This window comes from Anoplopoma fimbria, chromosome 22 (assembly GCF_027596085.1).
Source record: "Anoplopoma fimbria isolate UVic2021 breed Golden Eagle Sablefish chromosome 22, Afim_UVic_2022, whole genome shotgun sequence".
NCBI lineage: Eukaryota > Metazoa > Chordata > Actinopteri > Perciformes > Anoplopomatidae > Anoplopoma > Anoplopoma fimbria.
Window position 1 is genome coordinate 4,517,976 of NC_072470.1, and position 18,436 is coordinate 4,536,411.

The 18,436-nt window shown below is 42.1% G+C and overlaps 1 protein-coding gene across 3 annotated transcripts in view; it reads left to right on the forward strand.

The window, feature by feature from the left end:
- tns1a (tensin 1a) overlaps positions 1-4,493 on the forward strand; it is a 48,388-nt gene extending 43,895 nt beyond the window's left edge. For 2 of the 3 annotated variants that reach the window (XM_054623516.1, XM_054623517.1), the window contains exons 27-31: positions 257-283; positions 646-814; positions 1,113-1,181; positions 1,278-1,307; positions 1,435-4,493. In XM_054623516.1, coding sequence (XP_054479491.1) covers positions 257-283; positions 646-814; positions 1,113-1,181; positions 1,278-1,307; positions 1,435-1,564 — 425 coding nt within the window. In that variant the 3' untranslated portion in view covers positions 1,565-4,493. The remainder of the gene's footprint in view (positions 1-256; positions 284-645; positions 815-1,112; positions 1,182-1,277; positions 1,308-1,434) is intronic. The other variant, XM_054623515.1, reaches the window with a different exon arrangement.
- The last annotated feature ends 13,943 nt before the right edge of the window (positions 4,494-18,436 follow it).

Consider the following 18,436-nt stretch of genomic DNA (forward strand, 5'->3'; position numbering starts at 1 on the left):
ACAGTGTCACTCTGCCCATATAGCTTCCAACACGCCAAAATGCAACCATTAAGATTGTTTTAATGACGCAGTACGAAATAGTAATGCAGGAGCTAAAGTACCAAAGTATTCAAGTGTCTTTCCAAACAAAAATATAACAATAAATGTCCTGTGAAATACAGAATAATTGAAATTCTAAACCCACTTTTATGGATTCAACATCAAACCTTTCTTGAATCAGTTCATTTGCTCACACATTGTCACCCTTACCTTACAGTTCATAAGGTTCCTGAGGAAGCCCATGGTAAATACTGGTTTGCATTGCTCCGCTCCATCATGCACTTTGACTGAATGTGAATGCGGTGATGCCTGCTCCCACAGAAACAAATCTTTCATAAAGTCCATTTTTATTTGCAACTGAGAGCAACTTAAAATGATCCATCATTAAAATTTAAATGCATGTATATAAATTGAGATTCACAGTTCATCATGTGGTTACCAGCTGTGCAGTGCATGAGAAACTTAACTACAGTCTGCACTGTCAGCTTTTCAAACACTCCTTAGTGCATCTCCCGTCTCCTCCCAGTGCATCTCCCGTCTCCTGTGCATGCACATCGTTCTCCTCTCGTATTTATTTAACAGTGTCTCTCTGTTGTTTAACTCTAGCGTGCAATGTCTTCTACATCAACTCCGTGGACATGGAGTCTCTCACGGGGCCTCAGGCCATTGCCAAGGCGATCAGTCTTACACTGGCGACCAACCCTCTGCCTGCAGCGACCACCGTCCACTTCAAAGTGTCCACGCAGGGCATCACGCTCACGGACAGTCAGAGGAAGTGAGTCAACACCTGCAGAAACCAGAACTTCTGACTTAAAGATTCAAGATCAATTTATAACCATGTTGATAAAGACATCAAATCACAGAGGAAGACTGCAAGAAAACAGTCTTACTTTGGCACCCCGTGTGGTGATCTTGAAGAAGACACTCTTTCAGCCAGTAACTAAAAAGATGCTTCAATCACTAGAAGATCTTACACATGGAGGCTTTAATCAATGTACATATGTACACAAATGTTTACGTTGCTGAACCGACTCGTAATAGCTATAATGTGCTCTTAATTTCTCTCACTACAGACTTTTCTTCAGGCGACACTATCCCATCAACACGGTGACCTACTGCGACATTGATCCCCAGGACAGAAAGTAAGAAACCTCAAGACCTAGTAATAGAAAATAAAAGAAAAACTACTCTTTGATCTTGTAATAAAAAAAAATATATATTGTGTTTTCTCTCCATAGATGGGGCAAAGAAGGAGGTGGCTCAGTAAAGTAAGTTTATAGTTAGGATAAATAGATATTTTATGCAAATCTCAGTAAACTGGTTTATTTTTCAGGTTATTGTGGTGCTAGAATATCAGAAAAATACTAATTGTAGGGTATTTTTTAATCCCACTAGGCTTTTTGGATTCGTGGCGAGGAAACAAGGAAGCACAACAGACAACGTCAGCCACCTGTTCGCTGAGCTGGACCCAGATCAGCCTGCCTCCGCGATCGTCAGCTTCGCCTCCAAAATGATGAAGCGGTGAAACCCACGGCGTCTGAATGGCAGTGGCCATTTTGAAAATCTTCCTTCGTCATTGGTGTCTTTTTCCGCCAAGACTCGATGATGTCCTTTTCTTTCTGTTTCCTGTTGGTTTGTTTCTGTTTCCCTTCTCTCTCTCTTTTTCTCTCTGCCTTGCTGGTTTGTCTTTTTTGGAAGAGTCTCTATTTGAGGGATTTGGTGTGGATCCAGAGTGGCGCTAGAGGAAGTGTGGTGTGGAACCGTGAACGTGACAAACATGGAGGCCATCGAAGGGAGAAAAAGTACTAACAGGGGAACCTGTACTAGAAGAAAAAGCTAGTTAAAGACTTAAGGAACAATGCTAAGTTCTGTCGAGGAACACGTAAGGACTCGTATGTTTCAGGGTTTTCCGTTGTCGTTTTTGTTGATTGATTTACCAAAGGTAGTTGCAATACAAGTGCAAGAAAGATGTAGCTATTAAGCCATTATTATTTCCTCTTTTCAAAAGATGAAGCATTGAACAAAAAAGAAAAAAAAAAAAGAAAAGAAATACGGTTTCTTCTTGAACTTGTCTTCAGGAAAAAAGTTGGCCTTGATGGCTTTTAGCAAAACAGTGTCTGAAGACCTTATGCATGTTAGCTTGATCTTTAAGCTTGGTTCTTCTATCTTCCACAAAAATCATTGTGAAATCCTTAGAGTGGTCATTTTTCGGGTCTGTTGTGTGTTGGAAAGGGCTCTGCAGTGAAACAACGACTGATCTAAACTGCGCATAGCAAACCAGACTTTTAAAAAAAAAAAAAACTAAAAAACGCCACGCTAAGTAAGGTCACCGCACCTTGTGTCAATGCACACTCGCATCACCTTGACGTCCGGTCCAAGCCTGATCTCTCTCTCAAAAACTCGCTTATTGGATTTCCTGAAATCAGCAAGCTCCTGATAGCATGGCAGTCGGAGAGAGGAAGACTGTTTGTCCACAAGATGGCGCCACTCCTTCAGGCTTGGACCCGCTCCCTGAGCGTCACATTGACTCGCCCCATCACCAACTGCTTGCAGTAGTGGATCTGTTGATAGACGCTGCCACTGAAACACACTGGAAATCACCAGGGACTGGCCCAATGACCTGGACCTATGCACTGTTCTTTATGCATGTTGTTGTCCCAAATTGCACCCTCCCTCATAGCTACATTCAACATCACTGAAAACATTCTATGCTGTGTGCTAAAAATGACTTTAAAACCTTTAGACAAGTACACTGAGGTTGTATGACTTGTCAAAGACTGCATGAAATAGACAAACATTTTTGTACTCTTCTCAGAGTCCTGAAAAGAAGTAGACAACCCATTGTTGAAGTAGTCACATGATGGCGAGATGCTATATTTTTACTTTCGTTATGTTTGGTCCATTTGAGCCAGGGTTACCTTTCACTGTACCAATGATGGTCCGGTCTTTGTTTTTCCTTCCACAGTGTCGTCAAAATTTACATTTAGATACCTTTTAGGGCAAAGAAGAAGAAGAAGAAAAAAAAAGGAGTTTCCACACTGTGCGCAAAATGCCTGCTTGTTGAACACACGCTGAACCATTCACAATAAGCTAAGGAAAACTGATATAAATGTACATAGATATACTACTTTGAAAGGTGACATAGCGAAAAAGTATTTATTTTTGTTGCTTTGGTCCCTCATGATTACTCATATATACATATATTGTACAGTCTAGATAAAGAAGATTACCTAATGGGTTGAGAAAAAAAATATATACTTATTTTGGCTAATGATTTCAAAGTCTGACGATTTTGAAATGTGTTTGAATATATGGTGTACATTACTTTGTACATGTATATGTTTGTTTTCGGCTCGTCATGTTTTTTGTTTTTTCATTTTTGCGTTCTCTCAGAACGAGGAAGGGCATGAATGAGATAGAAGCGTCTGGATTGCATGGACAGAAGCATTTGAGTGTGTTTCAGCAGCAGAAACACACTCTTAGAAGCAGATGCGTTGTAGCTGGTAGATCATGTCGATTTTTAGAAAAAAAAAGGGAAGCACGAAAAAGTCTAGAAGCCAACCTCAAATGCAATATGAAAACAGCTGTATGCACCCATGACAGTTTCATTTATCATTTTGCCAAAGATTCAAACACTTTATGCTGCATGTCGCTTTTTACGTTGCTACTCCATTTTTGTGTTTTACACTTTACTCCCTGTTCAGCTTTAGCAGCAGATTTCAGAAAGCTCAACCAGTGTTATTGGTCATGCAACTAACACAAGGGGCCCTTGGGTTTATACAGCGAGACGTTCATCTCATTCAGATGACTTATTATCAATTAGTTTTTACTGGTGTCTCAATGCTCCAAAAAATGTGCCCACCTCCATCAGTTGTTCAAGAGAGAACAGGTCTGTTTTGCCCCAGTTGGAAGTATGTAAACAAAGCACTTACATTCACAATACCAAAAGAAGAAATCCCACATGGGTGTCATTGCTGAAAGGTAAATGAAAAGTCACTGATTTATTTATTCTTATTTATTTTCATTTTTTTTCCTGACATGTTTAAAAAAAAAAATCTTGTTTCATTGTCGCATCATAGCAGTTTTAACGGTCAGTGTTAACGGATGGAGGAATGTATGGTGGCGCTTTACTGAGAGCAAAGAGGTACACTGCACTTAAATCGACTACTAACAAGCTTTGTGCCATTTTTAGTCATTTTGAGAAAAAGAAAAAAACACTAAATTAAAAAAATTAAATCTAAAAATGCATTTTACCTGTTGGCTTTGAGTCAAGAGTTACCTTGTTTCAGTGAAAAAGAAGAGATTTGTGACCCCTATGTACAGATGGGACTTGTTGTATGAATGTGATACTATGAATGTACAAAAGGGTCTCGGATTTTGTTTGCGCTTATCATTTACATTATATTGTCATGGCTTACCTGTTCCTAAGGAGAAAAAAAAACATTAAAGCAATACAAATCAGTTACATTCAATGTGGGTCTTTTGTGACTTGTTAAATACCTTTTACAGCAGTCTTGATTCATGATTTTACGAAATTATTTCCTTCCTTTGTTCTCCAAACACCAGCCTCAATCATTCAGCCTCTCTGTCAGGTGTGCTGCTCCTGGCTGAGCTCAGCTCGTTAGGGTCAACGTGGGACACCTTGGGGAAGTTTATTTAAGGAGCTGCTGCCTCCTGACATACTGCTGTGTGTGTGTGTGTGTGTGTGCGTGTGTGTGTGCGTGCGTGCTTGCTTCAGACAAGTCAAATGTGGCTTATTAAACAAAGAGTTTGGTCATTTGATCAAAATCCAAACCTCCTTCTCAAATGAAACAACTTTGCATTGAAGGCACATGTGACCGTTGGTTCACCTGCTGCCCTCCTCACCTTCACTTCCTGACACGTTATTTTACTGTCAAACGACTGCCTGTTAGGCTCGTACTTCCCCTGTGTTATCCTTTAGAATTACTCTGAAATAAGTGTATTAGTTTCACAATGAAAAGCAGGCTCCATTTGTTCTGGTGCCATGCAAAGAAAAGCAAAAAATGTGCAGCATTTTTTTTAATATTTATTGATCTGAAGAAGTAAAGTCTTTTTGCATTCAAGCCTCTCAAAGCTACAAATCAGTTTTTTGTTTAGGGGAAACATGTTCAGAGTCTCAGAAAAGTGCTCAGCTTCCAGTGTGGACATCATTTATTTTTACTTTCTATTTATTTATCTTGTACCTAGTTATCTATTTAATTCCCCATTCCAGAAGCTTCCTTATTTGGTAACTGAGTTTCAACCACAACCAGAACATAAAACACTCCAGAGCCGAACTATCACACGAGGGCAAACAAATTGATAACAGGTGTGTGTTTGTGGCCGAGCCACTCGGGGGAAATCCAGAGTCAACAAGGCAGCTCTCCAAGCAGTAGCTCAGTTTTGTTTGTTTGCTCGGTGTTCGATTCCAAGTTTAAGGCCCGAGCTCCACCGCGCCTGAGACGGAGACAGGCAATAAAGAAATATAATCAGAAGTCTGTGAGGTTCTCACGGCTGCAGACAGTGTTCAAACTCCCAAATATGCATGACACACTTCCCCCCTGACATATTACGTACGCACTGTCGCCCTGCACTACGCCGTGGCACATTATGAGCTGTAAGGGAGGTACGCTCTCACCGTGTGCCTCATGGGTCTCTTGGCTCCGTTCATAGACACTACCACATATACGTTCACACTCTGAACGGACAGATGTCCACGGCCACGGTGATTTAATTTGAATCGACACCGTTATTTGACCAAGGAAATCTCATTGACAGCAAAGTTCTCTTATACAAGAGTTCCCACGTGCAGAGAGCAAGTCTAGCATTTCAACAACATGAAACGGAGAGAAAATAAAGCAAACTCATAACAGAGTCTGTCGAGGCAATAAAAACACAGAGAAAGTTCAAACGTGAGATCGTCGGCGTGGCGGTTAGCGGGTTCGATCGGGGTTCGATCTACGGCCAATCCATCGAATTAAAAATCAGGACCAGATGCCTCTCTGTTTTTAAATCGTCTTTAAAGGAGGAGGGCTGGGCGGTGATGATGGAATGACGTCCTGTCTGGTGCGCTGAAGGTGTTTTGAGCCAAATAACATGCGGTGAGGGAATGAAGTGTCAAAAGTTTGTGGCCTGGGATCTACCAGGGTTCAAATACACCTGACGAAGCATTTTTAGCACTTCCCTCGTCAGCTGAAACACAAGCATTTCTCCTGTCTTATATGACGGATATAATCTTAAATTTTTAAGGAGTTAGATAGAAATGGACAGATACATTTTGGGGGGAAAGTGACGGTGGTGGTGGTGCTATTTGGAACAGCAGAAGAGTGAATCATTAGGATGCAGCATCTGGGAACCACGAATGTCTGTACATCCATCCATCGGTACTTGATAGGTGAAAATTGTGACTGACGGGGGCTACTTGAATCACCAAAGTCTTTACGGTTCAACCTCAGGCAACATTTAATAACCATAATTGTTTGATAATGCATACAACAGTTGGGAGGTATTTCACTTCCAGACAAAGATGAACTGCTTTTCTTTAGTTTTTAGTTCTATAGTTCATGAATCATTTAACTTTGAGTGAGGAGGTAAAAACACCAGAAGAATCTGATTTGCTTTCCCTTAGAAGTGATCTCGGTTGCTATGTTTCCTTTTAATTGTAGGTTAAAGCAAACTTTTGAAATGTCACAAAAATTAAATGCATGTTTTCATCAACTGGTTTGGAAAAAATAATAACTAGCCCATCTATTCTCAACGTCTGGGCCTCAGAGCGCCATCTAGTGGTGCAGCGTTGCAAAATATGACCAGTTACGTTTGACTATCACCACTGTAGTCACGACACGTCGACAGCTGGATTGCCATGTTTGTTAGCTAACGTTCCGCCGTATACGCTGACACAAAAGTTGGCCATGTTTTAATTGTTCTTTCATGTCAGCTAGTATTATCCGTGTTTTATGAAGAAGACAATATAATCATTTATAGCAGCAGAGCTGATCAGTCATGAGAATTTAATGCTCGTTACCTCAGAATTTATTTGGCTAATGCGTTTTGACACAAAAACACCTCAAGCGGAAAAAAAGTTTTAGCAAACAGATTTAATAATGCGATGCTTCAAAGGAAGCAAAAAAAAAAGTGAATGGACACAAGGCTAACGCTGAAACTTACACATCTTTTTTTTAATGAAACACATGGCCAAAACATGAACCGGTGTGTAAATGGAAATATGTACAAACTGGGAGAGGCACCTCACCCAGGTATGACCTTCCTACTCACACTCAGCTGTCTCGGAAAAACCTGACCCCTGCACACGTAAATGCCACTGGACTGTAAATATTCAAATAAGGGAAAATTCCCACTCTGCTCTTATCAAATGGAAAAATCAACCTGTTTGTTTTGGTTTGCACTCCAATTCCTCCGTGTCTTTTACCTCCCAGAGAGGACTCATTGTTAGATTTCATCAGAGACATAGGTTCAATCTTGTGTCGCCGCTCACAAAGCAGAGCAGCAGGTGTTTAGTATAAGTGACGCTGAATGCATAGTTTTCTTTTCACCGCCTCCAAACATACCGTCATCTTTTCGGAAATCATTAAAAGCTCATCAGTGATGTTCTGATGCTGTTCCTGCTTGCGGTAATATCCTCAGGAAAAGCTTGGATTTAGCCCCTAACCCCTGAGCGATTCTCAGCTCCTGAGGCTTTCCTTAAGATAACAGAGCAGGCTAATTAGGGCTGGAAACGGTACACTGGGCTTCTCCTCACATCCACATGTTGGTCAGAAAGAGGCCGGCGAGCTCTCGGCTCTGAAACGGGCCAGCTGTCCTCCCGCCAAAGCTGCAGAGCAAAGCCCTGTTTGACTCCCGTCGTGTCCCACTGACTCCCCTTTTATCTTCACGCTCATGTGAAGTCTCTCCGGGTCAACGACCGTGCATCAGAGCGCTAATCAGTGATCATATCGTGCCACGCCGACGTACACATTCAGTCAGTGTGAGGATTCAAATCCAGCTCCGCTTTGAAATGGTCCTCTTTTGTGAGGCTGAGTGGAGACTATGAGGCATCCCAGTGAAGCGTGGACTTAGATTTTGGACGGAAACAGGCAGGTTTCCTCCCGCCAGGATCAAAAAAAGAATGTTTCCTCTGGTCTCTGCCACTAAAATATATGCAGAAGTTGGACTTATTTTGTGGTTTTAGAGACATGTTTGAATTTTAACAAGGCGTGCCGTATATCGTGTTTAGCCAAGTGATTTGAATTTTAGCTTAGCATAAAGACTAAGCAAATGGTGGCACCCTTATAACATGTCATTTTTACATTTGTGTAGATTAAACAAAATATAATTCATCAATCAAAAAGCGTCAGAGGTGCTGTAGGTGGATGTTACTGCCTTGGAACAGAACCAGGCTAGCCCCCCCGTTTCCAGTCTTTATGCTAAGCTACGCTAACAGTCTCCTGGCTCCAGCTTCTTATTTAGCATACAGACACAAGATCAGCACATTATATGACCACACACACAAACTGCCATGAATGTGAATACTCCCAAACTTGAGTCATGTCGGGGCGTAAGTGTTTCTTTTTTACGACGTGGCCCTTGAGGAGCCTCGGGGCTTTGGGAAGGGCCTGTCCTCGGGCCAGCTGAGAGGAGCCACGATGTATGGAGTTACCTGCATAATCTGTTTCAGATGCTTTTATTGGATTTTTTCTTTGGTGATATTATTCATGTGACATGTGTATACAAGGCGCCTTTTTGTCTCCGCATCTGAGATCTTATTTCTGGAAGTCTTTCCAAAGTAAGAAACCCTGAACTTGAAGATTCATCTGGCTGGAAAGTGCCTTTTGAGGTGAACATGTGCTGCCGGAGCAAGAGTGATTTCTCTTCAATGGTTGCCCAGTATCAAAATGTTGAGTGCACCAAGACAGACGCACAGAAGTGGTTTTAAGTCTTGGATCGATGCAACACGGTCAGCGTCTTTCCAAAGTTCATAATTTCTTTGCTTTGAATGGGTTTGCCTTTTTTTTTTTTTTTTACCCTGAAAAAGGAGAGATAATTACCAGCATGAATGAATATGACCACCCCCATTTATTTCCCGTGTTTAAGGCAGCACCGATTCCATTACACAACCATTATTTAGTCTATGAATTCTGCCAATAGCAATAAAAATCGAGACGATCTCCTCCGCACTGGAACTTACACTCCCCGACACATTCATTCAGAGATGAAGCTGCCATAAAACTACAAAAAGCATCTATCGCAAAGCGCCTCTTTATCTCCGCCTCAGTCTTAAAACAGCATATTTCTCCAAAACTTGGAAGACCATTCTGCTTTTCTGTCCATTTCAAATCCATTTGTTTAAAGAATCAGACAGAAACATATGCACAATCACACACCCTGTATTAAGTACATGCTGTAAATTCCTTGATCTGTTAAATGCACCTTGTAAATCTAGTCCAAGATAGAAGAACTTATTTCAGGACAGGAGGAGTTCTCCTTAACAGGATATTTCATATATGATACTCTATATATTCAGTATGATACTGTATGTGCTCTTTTTTAATTTATAATAATTTTATGGTTCACCATGTTCTGTTTGGCTAACTTTTCCTTTCCTTCTTCATTAAAAACATGCTTATTTAAATTCTGTGGGTGCAACACCAAATAGCCGAAGTATTTTACCCAGAGATGTTTTAGGGTGTCAGCGTTTTTATGTCTGCATTTCATTTTCTCCCTTCAGTTTTAAACTTTACACTTAATTACTTCTACAGAGATTTGAGAAGCCAGCCGGCAAAGCAATCAATGAATCACTTGCATTTGTCATCAGACCTGTCAATCCCCCCAAGATACATTAAAAAAACTCCTATGTGGGCTTTGAAAACACACACACACACACACACACACACACACACACACACACACACACACACACACACACACTGGCTTGTGTCTGCAAGCGTCTACCACCTTAAATCTCCAGTCTTCCTGGAAAGCTGTGGATAGAGGAAGCGAAAAAGCATAATTCACCCTTCTCTCAGCACTGACTGTCAGAAGTACCCTTGAGCAAAATACACAGCCCACAACTGCGCCAGAGCAGCAGCTTGGCGGTCGACAGCAGAAGTGTTTTTTTTACTGAGCATTCTGGGTGTGATGCTGTGAAACTTTATGAGCCGACTGATGTAGCGAGGGGAGAGTGCCTACTCAGCAAAACCTCTCTGGATAAATAAAGGTGAGAAGAATAAACACATGAGTCATTGGAGAATATCTCCTGAGGTGCAACAAGAGGAGGCCAGAACTAAGAGACGACCTCGACTCTTTTGTTAAACACACCTTATGTAAAGCTGAACTCGTTGGACCAGGTTACAAGGGGTTGTTGGCGAAATCCCTTTGTCACTTTACGGGACACGGAAGAAGAAAAACTAGCAGCCAGATTCTTGAGATCAGGGCGTCTTTGGCCTCTCTCCGTTAACTAAAAGGTCACCACTTCAACCCCAACAACAACCAATGTGTCCATCAGTCTATCATTTGCATGATTTCTAGACACCTGAGAAAGTACATTTATTTAGTAATTCACAATAAAATACAAAGATTGCATGATAAAAGATTTTTGGGTTGCAGAAATGCACTTTTCTTTTTTTATTTCTTATCTTGTGACTTTGAAGGTGAGCTTGTTTGAGGAGCAGCCATCTACTTGGGATTTTAAAATAAACGGAGAAGGGTCATTTTTAATATTGCATGCATTTACACATGTTGAATCAGAGGTATAGACATTTCTGGCACAAGTCCACCTTTACTTCAAAGGTGCATGGAGAAGGGAAACAAGTTTATACATATCGGCAAGCTTTAATGGCAGTGGAGAAGAGGGTTAACTGTGCTGAGATCCTCATGTATAAAAGGGTTATAAATGCTAAACTCTAAACTAGTGGTACATCAAAATGTTTAATAGTCTATAGACAAATCCCAGGCTATGATTACCATGTTTTTGGACATTCATTTATCTCCAGGCTACAGTCAGGGCTGTCCTCTTCCTTTATCATTTTACATTTTAAAGTACCTTTGCTGATCTTGGCTCATTAAGTAAACCTTGTTTTTGTTTGTTGCACATGTTTTGTGGTTTAGCTGTGATGGATGCCCAGACTGTGCTGGGTTATATAGTTGTTTTCTGTGACGTCACTTATGCATGCAGGTTGTTATAAATGTCAACAACAGAGTTCCGGCATGAACACGGGAATCAGATATGGGTCACATGTAAAGCGTTTGTATAAACAGGAGGTCAACAGAATCTGACATAGCTTCATGTGGTCCAAGTTTAATTGATGGGATGAATAATCAACTCTGTCGCCAATGTTTATACGTCAGGAGTATTTTATAAATTTGCATATGCGGCAAGCGTCGTGTGAGGTGAAGGGAGGTGGAAAATCCCCGACCTCCACACAACAACTCACAGACAATATGAGCACGCTACGGCTATTTTGTCTCCCTCTTAGCCTTTGTAGAGATAAACTGATGATGGAGACTTTGATGACAGTGTCCACACACACACACACACACACACACACACACACACACACACACACACACACACACACACACACACACACACACACACACACACACACACTTTAGGAAGCCTTTTTTTTTAGTCAGGATGGTAACAAAGCCATTAAAGTCTCAACAGGATCCCACCGTTTCAAGCTATTCAGTTTTTGTTCTAGAAATCATTTATAACTACATTTTAAGATTTAAATTGCATCTACATTTACATTTGCTAAAATGTGCCTTTCCTCTGCGTCTGTCAGCTAAATCCACAACATATATTCATACATTTTCTGAAAGTTTATACTTAATATCATTAAATGTTTTTTCCTTATAATTAGTTCCAGCTTAGTAGCTCTTAGCACAACATATATAAGGGAATCATTAGAACATAATGGGGCCTGTAAAAGGAATCGTTTCCAAACATGTTATATGGAGTTTAATGGTTTGAAATGTTCCGTGTAATTGCCCAGTAGCTTCCACTTCCTGCCGTCAATAATCTGAAAACCTTAAAGTTAAAACATGCACCCGCTGAGCTGGAACTGTCATCGTGTCCAACATGTGCAGCGCCGTAGTTCAGCCATGAGAGCTCCTCCACTGGGGGACGATCCTGAAACCCTTCTGGGACTCACAAATTCACCGCTCACACAAAAACAGCAGCGGTGCGTTGCGGCTCCGCTGTCACTCAAACGGCCCACTGGGTCTCATCTCTCTCAGGCACATCTCCCTCCACATCTCTCCATCAAAACAACACGGCCGAGCCTCATCCATCATTCTGACACTGAGTGTTCTCCCTTTGACTTCACAGGAAGTCCTCTCCTCACAGTTTGCAGGTAACGTCAAAGGAATAATGGCTATTTACGATGTCTTTATGCACAGCACTGCGGGACCTCGTCAAGGGGCCCCTCACTTTAAAGGCTCAAACTGTAAATTAACTGGAGGACCGTCAGTAACTTAATCCCTTTCTAGCTAAATGAGGGTGTCTTGCTTGACGTCTTTTGATGGTTTCTATCTGTATTAAAGCTTGAATGCAACATGTTTTCAGTCAAATGGTATTAGAACCACCTGATGGAGAAAAATCCCGTTTTATTATCAAATCTCAGTGGTTCTTGGCCTTGAAAAGGCTTTCTACAACAAAATGTAACATCTTGAGTGTAATGAACCCGATCCTCTCTGTCTCCTCCTCCAGCGCTGTTTGCAGGGATGATATGGTGTTATGCATGTTGAAAAACTCACAACCTCCCACACAACCATCTGCTATCACGCCATGTGTTGGAAAGTATTTATCGTGCAATCAGACTCCTCCGATGCTGCAGAAGTTAGTTCAGACAACTTTTCTTGCTGCAGATTGTGAAAGTTACAAACGGTCACTTTTGCACGGCGCTTTCCTATCAGTTTTTGGAGTCAAGAAGTGAAGATGAAATGGGAATTAGGATGCTGCAGCATGCATGATAACAAACCTCCCCTCCGCCCTCTCTCTGATCTGCTGTAAGAGGATCTGTGGGCCTGGATTTGGCATGGCAGCTGTACAAGGCACCAAGCTTCCAAGCACACCGTATCTGTTTGCTTTGGATACTGGTGTTGCTGCGAACCTCCCGCAAGAGGATAATATTTCTTCGTAATTAATAGCAGCCTGTTCTGTATTTTGGCTGGAAAAGGAAGCCGGTTTGCAAACACAGAGAGACGGAAACTTTGCTTCCCTGCCTGCCGTGGTTGAGTTGGATCAGCTGGATGGAGGCAGCGGAGAGAAAACACTCAGGTTCAGGCCCCCGGCGGAGGACGGAGATCTGCACTGCTGAAGCGCCCTTGTGCAAAAGACCAAGTCCCTGCAATCTCTCTTACTTGCAGAAAACCAACTCACCTTTTAACTGAACCAATGTAGAGATGCAAAATAAAAAAGTCCCGATAATAGACCTGAAAATCTATAAAGTCATATCTGTCATGAGTCTGACAAATTAAGCTTCTTGACATACACTTGACATAACACAGAGTGAAAGTTGTGAAGTCTCACATCTCCTGCCTCATCTAACATCAGCAGCTTCATTAACTTGTCCTGAGCTCTACTTGGATTGGTATCAAGAAGGGTACAAGCAGTACGTGCAGCATAATCCCAGAGAAATGCCACTGTCTAAAGCCATAATCCTGGACGGCTTTAAGACTCTCGCTTTGCAGATACGCTACAACAAAAAGCTCTCTTAAGATATCAGTTCAGGCCTGAATGCAAACGTCTCATGCACGCTTGTAGGATCCAGGTGAGGATGTCACCTGTGTTTCCGCACTGCTGGGTAGACAAATCTCTCTGTATCTAGCAAGTGGAAGAAACCTTGTATAAAGAATAAGCCCTTCACACAATGGCCAAAACGTCACACGACACACATCCGGCTCCAGCAAAAAACAAGAGCGGCTCTGTGTGAGTGGAGAGGAAAGGTGCATCCCCTCTGACAGATTTCCATCAACTCCATAGTGTGATTGTTGGAGCCTCGTCTCTGCCAAGAACAGTGACTCAGGCCGCACTTATGACATGTCATTAAATCAAGACTGTAGTGGGTATTAAGACGTGTCAATGACAGCTTAGTGAAAAGTTTGTTTTGCGTTGTTTTTCTTTTCAGATGAGTGCCGGCTGTTGTCGTTCAGCTCTTGACGGATCGAGGAAGAGAAAGAGTTGAGAAAGTAGGCCTTAAAAGTTGCAGGTGTGGAAGATTTAACATGTGGAGGTGGATTGTTTTCATTAAACCCACGAAAAGATGATTGAAAAAAGTTGTCAAGCTCCTTTTAAAAAAGCAAAAGATTGACTTTTTGGGGAATATGCTTATTCACTTGAGAGGCTAAGACTGGTATTGATCTTCTCATCTAACTTTATGCAAGAAAACAAACAAACAAAACATGGGGAAACAGTCAGTCTGTTCTGTAACCAAAGCTACTCTAAAGTTCACTAGCGAACACGTTATATCTCGTTTGTGTAATCCGCACAAAAACTGTGTAAAAAGGACAAGTTGAGGTTTCAAAGTAGAGTGTATTCCACATTCTTCCGCCAACTTTCTTTGGAAAGTGGCTCCTCTCTTTGAGTCATCTCACCAGCTGAAACTGAGCTCTTGAAACACAAGACGACAGTGTGCGTCTCATTCACCGCCGAGTATGTGCGCTCACTCGCTGTTTGAGAGTTTCTGTCTACAAAACACAACACCCCCTGACTCAGTCGAGCCCGACAATGCCCTCCTGTTACGGTATCGCATGTCTTGCAAAGAGACACGGCTCTGGCGGCGGCTCACAGATCACCAAACAAGAGCTGCAATCCAGCTGACTTTTGGAAGCTCTGCACGTATCTGATACTTGACAGATTTGGAGGGGGAGGCACACTGATAACTCAGAACCAGACAGAGGAAAGACAGGTAGCTTTTGTTTGTTTTATTTTTTCATAGCAGGAGACATAATGCACATTTCCATGACTCTCATCAGTGGACAATCTCTCTGTATCTCTGCATCCAAAAATGCAGAACTGACGAGCTCAGCACCTCTTGATAGAAATCTGCAACGCTCACGGAAAGAATTTTTTTCTCTCGTCCCCTCATCATGCTGGTCTCCTTGGCCTCTCATATCGCCATGACATGCAGGATCCCCAAGGACGCTGACAAAGGCAGGACGTCTTGAATAGTTGAGATGTCTTACATGATACAAGCTGATCCAGCAACATAAAATAAAGCCCTGGATTGTACTCTCACCGCAGATTCTTCACATACTGACACGTCATTATTCACAGGGGAAAATTGGTGAAGATAATTAACCTCTGACGGTGTAAAACCACAGCGTCCCACTGTTTATACAAGCCCACGGGAGAGAGTTTTAACACTGCAAAAAAACATCTATCCTTTCAACTCGTTTCTCTAAATCAGACTCAAACTAGCCAACTATTAGGTTTAAGCAACAAAAGATGACATGGTTAAGGTTAGAAAAAAAGGTCATGGCTTGGGTTAAAAGAAGAATGCAACAACCTTAACAGACTTTCTTCCATAACATTACGTAGCGACCATAAAGTCAACTCTGACTTTTGGTTTCACACTGGACAAGAACAGTGACCTGGGAGAAAGTTATGCGTTTGCTTGACCCATCCACCACCACTCTTGTGTCGCATTAATCAGCCCTGAAACCTGGAAATGAGTCAGTGTTATTGCACTTTGTGCCCAACGTTATCTTTTCACTTCTTACGATTGCAATCACGCCTAAGAAGTCATACGAGTGGCGTTCATTTGTGAAGATATCCTTGCCTGCACAAAACGTCTAAGTATCATTACGAGTATTTTCTGCAAAAATCGAGAGGAAAAATCCCATTGGCTTTTATTCAGTAACCAGTGCGAAGCTGACCTCCTGCTATCCTTCAAAAATATTTCATCCCTGCAGCACTGGTGCCAAGTAACTTTCAATAAAGTTTTGTCACTTTGCTCTGACCAAATGCAACAATGTCGACATTCAATCCGTGGTTTTGCCGAAACATCCAATGCCAACATTTTTCCCTGGCCACTGCGCAGTACTGCAACACTTTACAGATTTAACTATGAGATGCTGAATTTGGAGAAGCATGCCCATGTGTAAAGAAACAAAGTGTATGTGAGGATTAAAGTGTGGACATGCGTATGTCAGGGCAGAGAGCTTCACTTTGCATCGGCCCTAAAGCACACTTTTCAGTTTGAGGCACATTCTTTTGTTCGAGTCAAACTGAAGGATGTGCCCTCTTTATAATGCCATGCTATAGCCAAACAAGATTCAATTAGGGGTGTTGCTTTATGAGCATTCAAACCTGACATATTTACTACTTGATTGAAGGTTGCAGTGAGCTGTGTGAGCATTCCCTCGTCAGCAAATCTCAATGAATGATTATTATTATGATACTATTTCGAACGGAATTACTTGGTTTAATCGAGACAGGAACCAACCTGATTAACCTGATTACACAGTTGCTTTATTGGGCTGAGTGAGGGACACAAAGTCTAACATTGTGAAGACACAGCCTCCGGTTACTTGTGGTTGGGACGGGTTCAAAGATCGAGGCCGTGAGGAGATTTATTGTTTATTGTTTATTGGGATCCCCATTAAATGTTGCCTTGGCAATAACTGCTCTTCTTGGGGTCGATAGTCAAATAAACTACCCTCATACAGTCACAACATTAACATCCAACAACATCAAAACCCTACATATACAAAGCATTAAGACTATTAAATTGATTTACAGTTAACATCAATGCTGCAAAAACTTTCTGAAGATTCTTATGTAGCTCCTTCAGGATCAAAAACCCCTTTTTAATTAGTGTTAATTGATATCATGCTGTTCATTGAAGTACCTCCGATACACACCTGGGGATGATTGCCTGATCACTTTATAGGAGGCAGCCGCTCTGTGGTGCTCAGAGGACAGCTTGTCTCCTGAGTAGCATAAGAAATAAAATGGGACACAGGACACAGAGTCAAGATGTTATGGCTGCCCCGAGGCTCTTTGTGCTGCACACGACAATTCTGAATGATTAAGAAACCAAATGAATGAGCCCGAAGAGGATCCCAGCAAATATATTGGTAAGTGAAATTATCATGTTGCAGCTCAACTCACACACAAACAAGCTCTCACACAAAGAATCCTTGGGGAGCAGAGGCTCAATGTCGACCAGCGCATGTTTCTCTCATCTTCCATATTATCTGTCAGTGGCTGCTTGTGCGTGTGCATATTCATCTGTTTGTGTCAGCGTCTTTAAAAGAGGATGTTAACTGGAGGAAACACTTCTCTGGCACTTCATAGACACACTGACTCAAATGATGCACGAGCGAGGCCAGGAGGACTTAGTTTAGCTTCTCCAAATCACGCTGACCCTGTAAAACCGCAGCGGGACATATTCTGGGAAAGACCCTAACCATCGCTCATTGTGCTGCGCACCGACGCCAGTGGGAAAGCAACAAAGCGGAGGACAGCATGACCACAAGTTCAAACTGCTCGGGCCCACAACAAGGGCCGCAGCCTCGGAGCAGTAAATCAAAACGATTCCTCGGAGAGACTCCTTTTGCCAAAACCGTCCATATTTTCTTGGGAGATGTTTTGCATGCCATGCTGCAGACGAGAAGAAACCGCAAATTCCGAGAAAGCATTTTCAGATGACTGATAACTGAAACAAGGAATGCCAAAATCCTGTTTCCCAAGAAATGTTTTGCGACTCTGCTGTGCAGGTGCTGCAGCAGGGCCTGCCCTGGATCTAGTTAGCTAAGAGCCAGTGCTCACTACTGTGGGTAAAATACGAGTGTTCGAGTAAAAGGTTGATGTAGACATCCTCAGAGTACTTTTTATGGATCTAATCCGAGCTCCCTCTGAGAAAAGGACCACCTGACACAATTTGTCTTTACTGCAAGTCATTTAAATACAGCTCACTTTACAAGAGACAGACGATTTGCCGACAGATTTGAATATTCAGGTTCCACGGATTCGTAGAAAAAAACACTTGTTTCTTTGAATAGAATCGCCGTGGCAGACACACCAAAGCTCTTCCAACATCTGGATCCAATGATCTGCCTTTGTCCAATCCACGGTTGCCAGGGCCACACAGATGTGCTGACATGGTTTTAGCCAATCTGCCATCTCACGTACTGCCTCCTATAACCGCCTCCTTCACCAAACTCCTCCGCCTGCAGCTCTCTTCAAGCGCCTCACTGCTGCCTATTTTTCACTTCCTCCTCTTACCTTGCGCTATAGTTTTGCATGCCGATCGCAGCACCCTGCTGATTTGCGGTTCACATTTCCCAAACATGCGCTGCCCGATGTGTAATTTGGTGTCGGTGACTGCAGTTGCTGTATCATGGAAACAAAAGTGCACTGTCATCTTCACAAGTTTGTGAATCAGAACAA